This window comes from Dendrobates tinctorius, unplaced genomic scaffold, assembly GCF_039654945.1.
Source record: "Dendrobates tinctorius isolate UK_male_01 unplaced genomic scaffold, ASM3965494v1 ptg000162l, whole genome shotgun sequence".
Classification (NCBI taxonomy): domain Eukaryota; kingdom Metazoa; phylum Chordata; class Amphibia; order Anura; family Dendrobatidae; genus Dendrobates; species Dendrobates tinctorius.
Genome location: NW_027361829.1, coordinates 41,528,807 through 41,541,495, shown reverse-complemented (window position 1 = coordinate 41,541,495; position 12,689 = coordinate 41,528,807). Strand labels below are relative to the sequence as shown.

At 43.1% G+C, this 12,689-nt stretch overlaps 1 protein-coding gene across 1 annotated transcript in view; it reads right to left on the bottom strand.

The window, feature by feature from the left end:
* LOC141052708 (immunoglobulin kappa light chain-like) overlaps nucleotides 1-11,802 on the bottom strand; it is a 47,307-nt gene extending 35,505 nt beyond the window's left edge. The window contains exons 1-2 of the mRNA XM_073549976.1: nucleotides 11,705-11,802; nucleotides 11,314-11,602 (exon numbers count right to left, since the gene is read on the bottom strand). Coding sequence (XP_073406077.1) covers nucleotides 11,314-11,602; nucleotides 11,705-11,744 — 329 coding nt within the window. The 5' untranslated portion in view covers nucleotides 11,745-11,802. The remainder of the gene's footprint in view (nucleotides 1-11,313; nucleotides 11,603-11,704) is intronic.
* Between the last annotated feature and the right edge of the window lie 887 nt (nucleotides 11,803-12,689).

Below are 12,689 nucleotides of genomic sequence, written 5' to 3'. Positions count from 1 at the left end.
TCTACTGCACTATCACAGTTCGCCATGTTGATCCTACGTCTGATCCATCAACTGGCACTTTACATGTGAATATTTACTGCACCATTACAGTTCGCCATGTTGATCCTACGTCTGATCCATCAACTGGCACTTTACATGTGAATATCTACTGCACTATCACAGTTCGCCATATTGATCCTACGTCTGATCCATCAACTGGCACTTTAAATGTGAATATTTACTGCACCATTACAGTTATTTAATATATTTCTTAATCAGTTTTTGTGTTTAGATGCTTGAATCATAGCGCAAGTACTCCTTTAATACGCTTTTTGCAGTTACCTTTTTTCCTCCTTGTGGTGGGGACTTTTTGTATTTGCAGCTGATTCAGCATATATACAGTGTATATATATATATATATATATATACTAGTGCCACTATATCGTTAACATTTAACTTGAGAATTAGTATACCAAATCCTTCTTTTCTCCAACATCATCCGGTAGGGGAGAGTTGGAAGACCCTATACAGCAAAAAAAATTGCCAGATTGATCCAAAATAAACATATGACCTATTTAAAGATGTCCTCCTTACATGTATAAATCATTATTAAAAAGCAAATTGTTCTTTACCTACCCTCCCCAGCTACAGTGCTATGTCTCTGCTACTGACTTGGTCTCCATTGTAGTGGTGATGGCACATAGATATCACTGCAACCAGTCACTAAGCTCAGTAGATTTGCTGAAGAAGGAGACAAGAGCCGCTGAAGTCCGTGATTGGCTACAGTCAGGTCAATGTAACAATATCGCTGCCTCCAAACAATGGAAACCAAGGCAACAGTGGAGGCACAGCACTGGACCTAGGGAGGGTAGGTGAAGTGTTTACATGTGGCTGTATACACTATGGTGAGCAGAGAACCTACCAATTAAGCTTTCAATCCCTTCCCGACATGGTGATTTCCCGTTTTAGTATTCTTTCATTTTTTCCTCCCGTTGTCCCAATAGCCATAACATTTTTATTGTTCCATCGACATAGCCGTAATGCAACTTGTTTTTTGCCAGACAAGCATTGGTTTTGAGTAACACCATTCATTTTATAGTACAATGTTCTGTAAACTAGGGGAAAAAAATCTAAGTGCGGTGAAATTGCATATAAAAATGCAATTCAAAAGTTTTTTGTTTGTTTGATTTTTACAGCTTTCACTTTGAGGTAAAAATGACCTGGCAAAATGATTATTCAGGTCAGCATGATTATTGGGATACCAAAATAGTCTAGTGGGAAAATAAAAATATTTTCTTTATTTTATTATTTGTGCCTACCTATGGGGGTGATAAAGGGGGGTTTATTTACTTTTTTATTTTGATCACTGTGAGAGTTTATCACAGTGATCAAAATGAATGAATAAATCTGCGGCCGGCAGATTCCGGCTGGCGCACTGCACATACTCCCGCCATTTTCCAAGATGGTGGCACCCATGATCCGGGACGGCGGGACATCAGGACGGCCAGAGGGACATAGGAGGTACCGGGTAGAGTGGGGATCAGAAGGTGGGGGGGAATGGAGGGAAGGGGAGGGGGAGCAGATGATGACTGTGGCGGCCAATCGGCACCGTCAGTCGGTGGCGGGGGGGTCGGATTGGTGTCTCCAGCCATGCCCGATGCTATTGCAGCATCGGCCATGGCTGGATTGTAATATTTCACCAAATTTCATTGGTGAAATATTACTATCACTCTGATTGGCTGTTTCACTTTTAACAGCCAATCAGAGCGATCGTAGCCACGGGAGGGCTAAGCCACCCCCCCGGGGTGGAGTACAAAGGGTCCTGTGTGTGCACAGGTCAGTTGACCTTTCAGTGACTCCGGTCACCCGACCCGCAGGAGGGCTATCAATTAATGACGCCACATAGGCGTCATGGGTCGGATTGGCACCGACTTTCATGACGCCTACTTGGTGTCAAAGGTTGGGAAGGGGTTAAACGCTGGGTCAAATTCTCACATTTATCAGGAGAAACCGCGGCTAGTGCGGTGCATGCAAAGGCCCATACCTGCAGAGCAATGACAGGCAGAAAGAGCTCCAGAAGGGCTGTGGAGGAGCAGGAGAGAAGGATCCAAGATGGCGCCGGCCGTGAAGAAACACTGCCAATGGAGCTGTAGGAGGCAGGGGAGAACTTCAATGGCGCTGATGCCGTGGCTAAGCTCCGAAGATTTGCATGACAGGTGGATGTGACCCGGAGCCTGGCGGTGATTAATGAGACACAAAACAAGCCTGAATGGTATGTGGAGCAGGAGGAGGAGGAGGGAGGAGAAAGTGATGGTGAGAGCTGTGCTGACACGCAGGAGGGAGATGAAGGGGACAGTGGAGAGACTGAGAGAGACACTATAACATGCATAGGTGGGCTTCAGATCCCTGAGGAGCCCACTCTGAAAGATGTATTTAAGGTGGTCCTTCACAGTCATACTACTATCACGAATGTGGCTGCAGAACTAGGGTTCCTGCAGGCGGACAGGTCTAAACTGCATCATTCAATGCATGTGACTAAGGAAAGAATGGGAGAGGCTGAAAAGCGCATTAGCAATGCTGTGGACTATATAGCAAAATCTAATAAGGCCACTAAACGCATGAGTGCCACGATTTCTGCCATACAAGCGAAAACAGACGACCTTGAGAACAGGTCTAGGAGCAACAATGTGTGGCTGATTGGAGTGCCAGAAAAGATGGAAGGAGCGGCGCTGACAGAGTTTTTTTGAAAAATGGCTACTAAACATCATATGCTCTGACAAGTTGTCCCACATGTATGCAATTGAAAGGGCCCATCATGTTTCTACACATCCCTTCCTGTCTGGACGCCCTCCCAGACAATTGCTGGTTAGGATGCTGCACTACCGTGACAGAGATGCAATTCTTAGACATGCCAGAAAGCATCCAGATCTCAAGATAAATGGCTCCAGGATCTCTATATTTCCAGACTTTTCCATAGAAGTACAGAAACAAAGGGTCAAATTTGTGAATATCAAGAGGAGGCTGAGGGAGCTGGGTGTCACCTATTCGATGTTGTACCCAGCCAAATTGAGAGTGGTCGCAGAGGGGGCAGTACAATTTTTTAAGGAGGATAAGGAGGCGCTCAGATGGCTGGACAGCAATGAGCCTCACCTGCGCCAGGCAAAATCAAAGGACTCAGCGGGTTGACGGGGACGCTCTCCTTTCCTACTGCTGTATTTTTCGGAGTGATCCGAGGGCTCTTTTTTTTCCTCCTTGGTATTGATACTTTTATTTTCAGGTTTCTTGGGATCGCGTTTATGGATCTCTGTTGGTCGTGAGTCCTTTTTGGAAGAATTGGAAACTCTGGCGACTTACTTGGCTGCAATCTACAAGTCATGTGGAAGTCCCAATAGATTGGGATAAGTGGTGGGACTGTTGGACGGGGTTAGCAGACTGTTTTGGATAAAGTGCGCTCTCTCCATGTTAGGAGGAGATGGAAAGATGGGATTGGGATTTGTTGGGGGAAGTTTTTTGTTGCTTGGGGGGAGGGGAGTGAGGTGGGAGGGGAGTAAACATTTAGATAATGTACGTCACTATGATCACTGTTGTTATGGCTTCAGCTGTACTTGGATGAAAGAATGCGGGGCAATATGTACTGAGGAGGGAAAATGTCGGGAAAAATGAGTGCTGAGTTAGAATGTCAGGGGTTTGTCATCTGGTGTGAAACGACAAGCTGTGTTTAAGTTTTTGTGTGATGCCAAGCCGTCAGTGATTTGCTTGCAGGAAACGCATATGTTAAAGAGAGAACCTATTTTCTTGCTAAGAGATGGATACAGGCGGGATATACACTCACTGGCCACTTTATTAGGTACACCATGCTAGTAACGGGTTGGACCCCCTTTTGCCTTCAGAACTGCCTCAATTCTTCGTGGCAGAGATTCAACAAGGTGCTGGAAGCATTCCTCAGAGATTTTGGACCATATTGACATGATGGCATCACACAGTTGGCGCAGATTTGTCGGCTGCACATCCCTGATGCGAATCTCCCGTTCCACCACATCCCAAAGATGCTCTATTGGATTGAGATCTGGTGACTGAGGAGGCCATTTGAGTACAGTGAACTCATTGTCATGTTCAAGAAACCAATCTGAGATGAATCGAGCTTTATGACATGGCGCATTATCCTGCTGAAAGTAGCCATCAGATGCCTGTTCTTAGCTGAGAGGAGTGGTACCCAGTGTGGTCTTCTGCTGCTGTAGCCCATCTGCCTCAAAGTTCGACGCACTGTGCGTTCAGAGATGCTCTTCTGCCTACCTTGGTTGTAACGGGTGGCAATTTGAGTCACTGTTGCCTTTCTATCAGCTCGAACCAGTATGCCCATTCTCCTCTGACCTCTGGCATCAACAAGGCATTTCCGGCCACAGAACTGCCGCTCACTGGATTTTTTTTCTTTTTCGGACCATTCTCTGTAAACCCTAGAGATGGTTGTGCGTGAAAATCCCAGTAGATCAGCAGTTTCTGAAATTCTCAGACCAGCCCTTCTGGCACCAACAATCTTGCCACGTTCAAAGGCACTCAAATCACCTTTCTTCCCCATACTGATGCTCGGTTTGAACTGCAGGAGATTGTCTTGACCATGTCTACATGCCTAAATGCACTGAGTTGCCGCCATGTGATTGGCTGATTAGAAATTAAGTCTTAACACACAGTTGGACAGGTGTACCTAATAAAGTGGCCAGTGAGTGTAATGCCACACGTTCAACATATTCTGGGGGAGTCAGTATTCTCATTTGTGCTGGGGTACCTTGTATCACAAAGTGATTATTGACCAGACGGGTAGATTTGTTTGCCTACTTTGCAAATTGTATGGATCCTTGATGTGGCTGGTCTCAATATATATTCCACCACAATATTGTGGGAGACTGTTCTACAGATTTCTATAGATAATGGATGAAACCCCGGGGGTACCATTTCTGATTATGGGTGATTTTAACAACATTCCAGACACACATTGGGACAGGGGCAGACGGGAGCCATTAAGACCGGGAGGTAATTGTACACCATTTGGAGCGGTCCTGAAGGAAACTGCTCTGCATGATTTATTGAGAATTTCACATCCTGTTGTGTATTCCTATTTCTCGTTCTCCTTTGCATCCTTGTCGAGGATTGACCTGGCATTGGGCAATACTCAGATGCTGGGCCTTGTTGGGGAAGTAACATACATGGCTAGAACAATATCGGATCATTCCCCCATGAGTGTGACACTTGAGGGAATGGGATCTGTACCTGCTAGAGGGTGCATGTGGAGGCTGAACCTATTCTGGTTACAACTTATTGACCTGTACGGGCATATAGGAGGCGATATTAGAGAATACTTTAGAATTAATGCTGGGACAGCGTCGGTTTTGATGGTTTGGGAAGATATGAAGGCTTATTTTAGAGGGCTTTGCATGAAAGAGATATCCCGGGTAAAAGCAGAAACTGACAGGAAGGATCAGATGTTAATTAGAGAATTGGAGGAAGCAGAGGAGGCACTGATCAATGATCAGTTCCCAGAGGCACATAGAAGGGTGAAAGAAGTGCAGACAAGAGTGTGTCAGATGCCAATGAAAGTGGCAGAACGCAAATGTTTCAGAACATTAAATATTGTGAGGAGGAGGACATGGCGGGGCTTCTCCTTACTAGGATAGTGGCAGCACAGAGGGATTCCACAGATATAGCTGCTCTGAGGGGAAGGGATGGGCGTGAACATACTGGTAGCAGAGCAGTTTTGGAGGTGATGACAGGTTATTATTTGGATCTTTACAAATGACAGGTGTGGCCAACGGAGGAGGAGATGGATGGTTATTTGGTGGAGATACAGCTCCCCAGACTCTCGGCGGATGACCAGGGACTTCTTGAGGAGCCATTTAATTTGGAGGCACTTGATGCTGCACTGGCTTCTATGCCTAATGATAAAGCCCCAGGGGTGGATGGGTTCCGGGGGAAGGTGTATAAAAAATATAGAGAGACACTTCTTCCTGCTTTGCTGGAGATGTACGGTGTCAGTTTGGTGGAGGGGGAGCTGCCACGGTCCATGCGGGAGGCAATAATTGTTGTACTGCCGAAGCAGGGTAAGGATCCGATAGATCCAGCCTCTTATCATCCAATCTCGCTGTTAACGACAGATGTTAAAATCTTGGCTAAGATGTTGGCTAACCGCCTAAATAAAGTAATAACAACAATAATACATAGGGATCAATCAGGGTTTATGCCCAATAGTTCTACAGCACGTAACCTCAGGCGATTATTTCATAATTTGCAGGCAAAGGTGGATAATAGGGGTCGGAGGGTTGTGGTGTCTTTGGACGCTGCTAAGGCGTTTGACAATGTGGAGTGGCGGTTTTTATGGGCAGTCCGGAGGGCTATGGGTTTTGGCAAGAAATTCATAAGTTGGGTGCAGCTGCTATAGTCTTCTGTCTGAGGATTTTCCTTTGTATTGGGAATATGGCAGGGGTGCCCTTTGTCTCCTCTGCTGTTTGCGATTGCTAAAGAGCCTTTGGCGGTGGCGATGCGTAGGGATAGAGATATAAAGGGTTATAGATATGGAAGTCATGAAGAGAAGATAGCCCTGTATGTGGACGATGTATTATTATTTCTGGAAGATGCACTGGAGTCTTTGAGAGTGGCTATGGATAGTGTTACTAAATTTGGGGCTCTTTCTGGACTATCTATTAACTGGGACAAGTCTGTGTTGTTGCCCTTGGACATGGCGGCTCCTCTGACACTTGACCCTGGGATTTCCGTAAGGGTGGTACATGAGTTTAAATTTTTGGGTATCGTGGTTTCGGGCAAAATAGAGGACTATGTACGGCTCAACCTGACTCCTTTGCTTGGGAAATTTCAGCAGAAGATTGGGGCCTGGAAGAAACTATTTCTGTCTGTGGCAGGTAGAGTCAATCTGATCAAAATGATACTTATGCCTCAGCTCCTCTAAACTGTGTTCAAAATTATTATGCAAAAAGAGTTTAGGAGTGATAAGGTTAGAATTTTTTTGTTTGTCATTTAAACTCATTGATGGTGATGTGTGTCAGGGCTCTTTATATCACTGAAATCAATTGCAGATACCTGTGCAAATTAGTTTGGCAGGTGTGTCCAAATAAAGGCAAGACTACTTAAGAAGGCTGTTCCACATTATTAAGCAGCCTACATTTTTTGCCAAAATGGGAAAGAAAAAGGATGTGTTGGCTGCTGAGAAACAACAAATTGTGGAGTATTTAGGTCAAGGCATGACTACAATCAACATTGCCAAGACACTTCATCGTGATCATCGCACAATCAAGAAGTATGTAGCTGATTCCCAGCACACACCTGTGCATGCTGATAAGGAAAAATTGAGGACTCTTTCCAACAGGCAATTGCGTCAGGTTAAAAGAGCAGCTGCAAAAATGCCTTGTCATAGCAGCAGACAAGTTTTTGAAGCTGCTGGTGCCTCCAACGTCCCCCAAACAACAAGATGCAGGGTCCTTCAGAGGTTTGCAGCTGTGCGTAAGCCATCCTGTCGACCACCTCTATCCACTGCACACAAGCAGAAACGGCTCCAGTGGGCCAAACGATACATGAAGACTGACTTCCAAACTGTTTTGTTCACCGATGAGTGCTGTGCAACGCTCGATGGTCCAGATGGATGGAGTGGAGGATGGCTGGTTGATGGACACCCCATGAAAACACGGCTAAGGCGCCAACAAGGAGTAATTTTTGGGCCTGGAATCATGGGGAGAGAGATTGTCGGCCCCTTTAGGATCCCTGAAGGGGTAAAGATGAACTCCATAATCTATGTGGAGTTTCTAAAACAGCACTTCCTGCCATGGTTCAAGAGGAAGAACCGTGCTTTCCGCAGCAAGATCATTTTCATGCATGATAATGCATCGTCTCATGCTGCAAATAACACATCTGCATCTCTGGCTGCTATGGGCATAAAAGAGGACAAACTTATGGTGTGGCCACCATCTTCCCCTGACCTCAACCCCATTGAGAACCTCTGGAGCATCATCAAAAGGAGTGTCTATGATGGCGGGAGGCAGTTCACATCTAAGCAACAGCTCTGGGAGGGTATTCTGTCCACATGCAAAACAATTGAAGCACAAACCGTCCAAAAACTGACAAATTTAATGGACGAGAGAGTTCAGAAGCTTCTTTCGAACAAGGGGTCCTATGTGCAAATGTAACATCACCTAGAATAAAGTTTTGACTTGAAAACTGTTTGATTTCATTTTGTAATAAGCTGATAATGCTTATAATTTCACAATTGACCATTTTTTGTTCAAAATAAAAATAAAAAGGTTAAACTCTGCTGTGCATAATAATTTGGAACATGCATTTTGAGTGTTTCATATTTTTAAAACTATACTGTTTTCATAGGCAGTTTGTTCAAAAACATTGCAATTATACTAGAATATTAGATGACTGGAAAATAACAATGACTGCAATTCATATAGGTAATTTAGAGAAAATATGAGGAAATATTTTTTGCATAATAATTTGGAACACAGTGTATATACTGCATAATGCTCCAGTGTGGTTGGCGCAGAGCAAATTTTATAGAATTAATACTCTATTTAGGGATCTGATTTGGAAGGGTGGATGGGCACGCATCAAATTAGAGTATCTGCAGAGATCAAAGGACGAGGGTGGTTTGGTGGTCCCTAACCCCTGGATATATTATATAGCGTCCCAATGTCAGCATATGGTGGGCTGGGGAGCATCTAGCCAAAATACATCAGCTGGGATAATCACTGAATTTATAGTGGGGAGGGGTCCATTGTTAGCTAGTTTGGAAGCGGGTAGATTTAGATTGAACCAAGAAAAATTCCCAACCATAGTTATGATGGGGAAAGTTTGGCAGAAAATTAAACAGTGGAGGGGGGGGTGACAGAATTTACGCGATATGCATCGATTTGGTTTGACCCTAGAATGACGGAGCTCATGAGATTGCTGGGGTTTGGTCAGTGGAGGCGTATTGGCATTCGTGTCTCAGTTGTTCGATGGAGGTGTTATTAAGACATTTGAAATACTAAGGAATGAGATTCCTCTGAGCCAGAAGATGTTTTTCCAGTATCTGCAGCTGAGACATGCCCTAAATAAACAAAACGAAGTGTCACGTGTGGTTCTGCAGTCAGATAGTTTGTTGAACCTCATAGGACCTTGGAGGAATTTGAGGGGGTTCATCACTTTGATGTACAGGGGCCTGCTAGACACGTTTTTACTGAGACATCCGTTAATGTTGAGGGAAAATGGATGGGTCCTATATTGGAGTCCCAGTGGGAGTCCATATTGCAATATATTCCCAAGGTTTCTTTGAGTGAGGCTAAAAGGGTGCCACAGCTATATTTAGTCTATAGAGTTTACAGGACCCTATTATGGATGTTGAAGGCAGGTCTGAGAAGAGAATCAAAATGTCCAAGTTGTTCTGAGGAAGGAGCCGGCCTTCTACACATGATGTGGTCATGTCTCCGCCTTCAGCCTTTTTGGGTGAAAGTGCTCAATCTGATTCAAGAAGTGATGGGGGTAAATATTGTGCGTAACCTGCTGACTTGCCTCCTGGGATATATGGATGATATTGCTACGGATGAATGTGGTAAACTGGCTATTGCAAGATTGCTATATGCTGCTAGGAAGCTTATTGCAATGCATTGGTTAGATGAAAAACCACCAGTCAAAAAATAATTTGTGAATAAAATAAACTTTATTGCCCTCATGAAGAGGAATATTTCCATTAAGAGAGGTCAACGTACAAAATTTGAAAATGTGTGGGGCGGATGGATGGATTGTTCGGGTGTGGCGTCTGTTGAGCTGTTGCAGATTAGGTTGGGTGTCGGTTAATTACCTCTGCAGTAGTTGTACTTGTGCGGCTGAGCTTTTGTGAATTGTGGTGTAAATTTATCAAGAGGAGATGTACAAATTTGATAATAAAGGATATTGGGATGGGGTTTGGGGGGGTACTGGGTATAGGGGCTAGTTCATGTTAAAATAAAATGTTTCAATCTGCTTTGCAATTTGGGTATCTGTCTGAAGTTTGGGTCAGACTGTATTACATTTTTGATATATGCCTTAATAAAAAGTACTTGATTAAAAATAAATGTTGCATTTGTCCCAAATATCTTATTTGTCATCACAAGGAGTAATAGGAGAAAATGGAACCCACAATTCATTGTGCATTTTTTTCCTAATGCGCCCATACCTAAATTTGGTCAAAAACTAATTTTGGGGCAAATGGCAGGGCTATTTGATTTTATTAAATGTGGCTGGAATAGATTGTATATGCCATAAATCATTTGCAAAGAGTCTGATTTGCCAAAAAATCAGGAGATTACCACACGTAACACTATTTTTAACTCACAAGTGCTTTACAGAATTACAAAAAAAACAATGTGTTATTGCATCAATTCACAGGAGCTGCTGCAGTAAAGGGATCAGTCTTCTAGTCCCAAAGATCAGAAGTTGCAAATAGAGAAAAAACACTTTACTGCAATATATAGACAGTTCAGACTCATAGAGGTGCAGACTCGCCACTGAATAGCAAGACACAAAAGGTGTAGAACCAGGACAACTATTCCAAGCCATCTGGTATGGAAACCACTTCAAATTAGCAGGTAAGTAAGACGATATCCAGGCGCACATTAGATGAATAAAGGAGTGAGCTAGCTCCAAACTTGTTGAACAATGGAATATCTAGCTGGTAGGGACAGAACATAGTATTTAACTGTCAGGCTGTGTATAAATCTAGACCCAATTTGTTGTACTCAAAAGGAGATACCCATAAAAACAAGTCAACTCATGGCAAAAACTGTGTGACCCTAACAGATTTTTTTCTGCATTTTAAATAGTCCTTACAGTGTTGTAGGAGGCTTAGCCCTTATAAAACATTTGCTAGTACTGTACCTGTTAGGATAAGTGCACTCATTAAGAATTTGGTGCATAAATAATAGATGCAGCATTTCTGGGAAGCTGCTTGCTGCTATTCTTAGGCTGGGGGGACAATATCCAAGGCCTCTTACAGCTTGAGAATTTCAGCCCCCAGCTGTCAGCTTTATCTGGCTGGTTATAATAATAATCTTTATTTATATAGCGCCAACATATTCCGCAGCGCTTTGGTTATCAAAAATACAGGGGAACCCACACTTTTTTTTATTTATTTATATCGCAGGCGGCTTCTGATTAATACTGTGACAGTTCTAAAATACTTTTTTTAATGTTAGGTAAAACATTTTTCAAATTAGGACCGTATAGCAGAGATCTATGAAGTAATAATGCAGTTTGTGTCCATTAGAAGGAAATTGCATTATTTCCTAACGTAGTTACTACACAGTGGTATTCTGCCAGGCTGCACAGAAGTATGTGCCATCATCCATGGGCTTTATATTTGTAATGCTCAAAGTGCAAGAACTTTCTGTAACAATTTCCAGGGATGTCCTAGTTTTATATTCTTGTACAGCTTCATCCGGCTTCCCGGGTTTGTAGAATAGAAGCCATTTAATAACCTTGCTGTTATCTTGATGATACCAATGAAGACCTTGCTGTAGGACTGAAATGCCATCAACCCCACAAGTGAATTTAGCTGTTCTTCCTGTTGGTCGTATAAGAGACTTTAATTCCTGGCAGGAAACTACACAAATAAATTACAATAAGAGATTAGCATTCAATATTATTGCTCTCCTACTCCAAATGATTTTACAAATGATTTAATTATTGCGTGATCTGTACCTACCAATATGAAAAAGAAGCACCAGTATGGTATACAGCAGCATGTTCAATATCTTAATGATGATTCACTTTGCAGTTGGTGTCTTATTCCTGAATTTTGAGTAAGCACCCAAGTCAGCAAGATGTTTTTAACATTTCTTTTAATTTGAAAGTCAGTCTTGAAATTTTGTCATATTCAGCAAAGCCACAAACAACAACCACACGGTTTGGTAGAGTAGCTGACACATATATTGCAAAACCCACAGCGTAATGGAGAAGTGTGATTCTAAACACAGATGGGTAACTTGAAAACACACCTAGAGAACAATTAATCATTTACTAAAAAAAAAATAAAAAGGCTTGGGGTCCTGAAGCAAGCGGAGTACAATAGTGTATCATCCAAGACAGTTTTCATGCAAGAAACTAGGTAGGAACGATAAAGTGGTACATTGGAGTAATCACGCACAAATGGTAGATCAGGGAAAGGGATTATCCGATACCAGTTAGGCATAATGTCAGGGTGCGTCTGCAAAGCCAAAACCAGAGTAGGAAGTTCTGCCAGAAAGAAAATGAAAATTGTTGTTTTTTTCCAAGGTGTAAAAACTATGACATGTGATGATGAGTAATTGATCTACAGTACTTTATCTCAGTAGCACTCACACAAATATGAGAATAATAAATAATAGCACAGTCACACGTCTGGACCCTGAGAGTGTCCTAGGCTATGTTGTGAGGCGAAATTTTAACCCCGCGTGTTCCAATTCACCAAACAATTTTGCCCCTATCTACATAATGGGGAAAAAGTGTGTGTATCAAGCCCCGCCCCTCATTATGATGTCATAATGGTTGCCATGGCGATGTTGATGTCATCATAGGTTGCAAGCCCCGCCGCTCATTATGATGTCATAATGGTTGACTATGGGATGGAGAATGTGTGATGGGTATATGGGCACTGGACTATGGGATGGAGGATATGTATGATGGGTATATGGGCAGGGGACTATGGGATG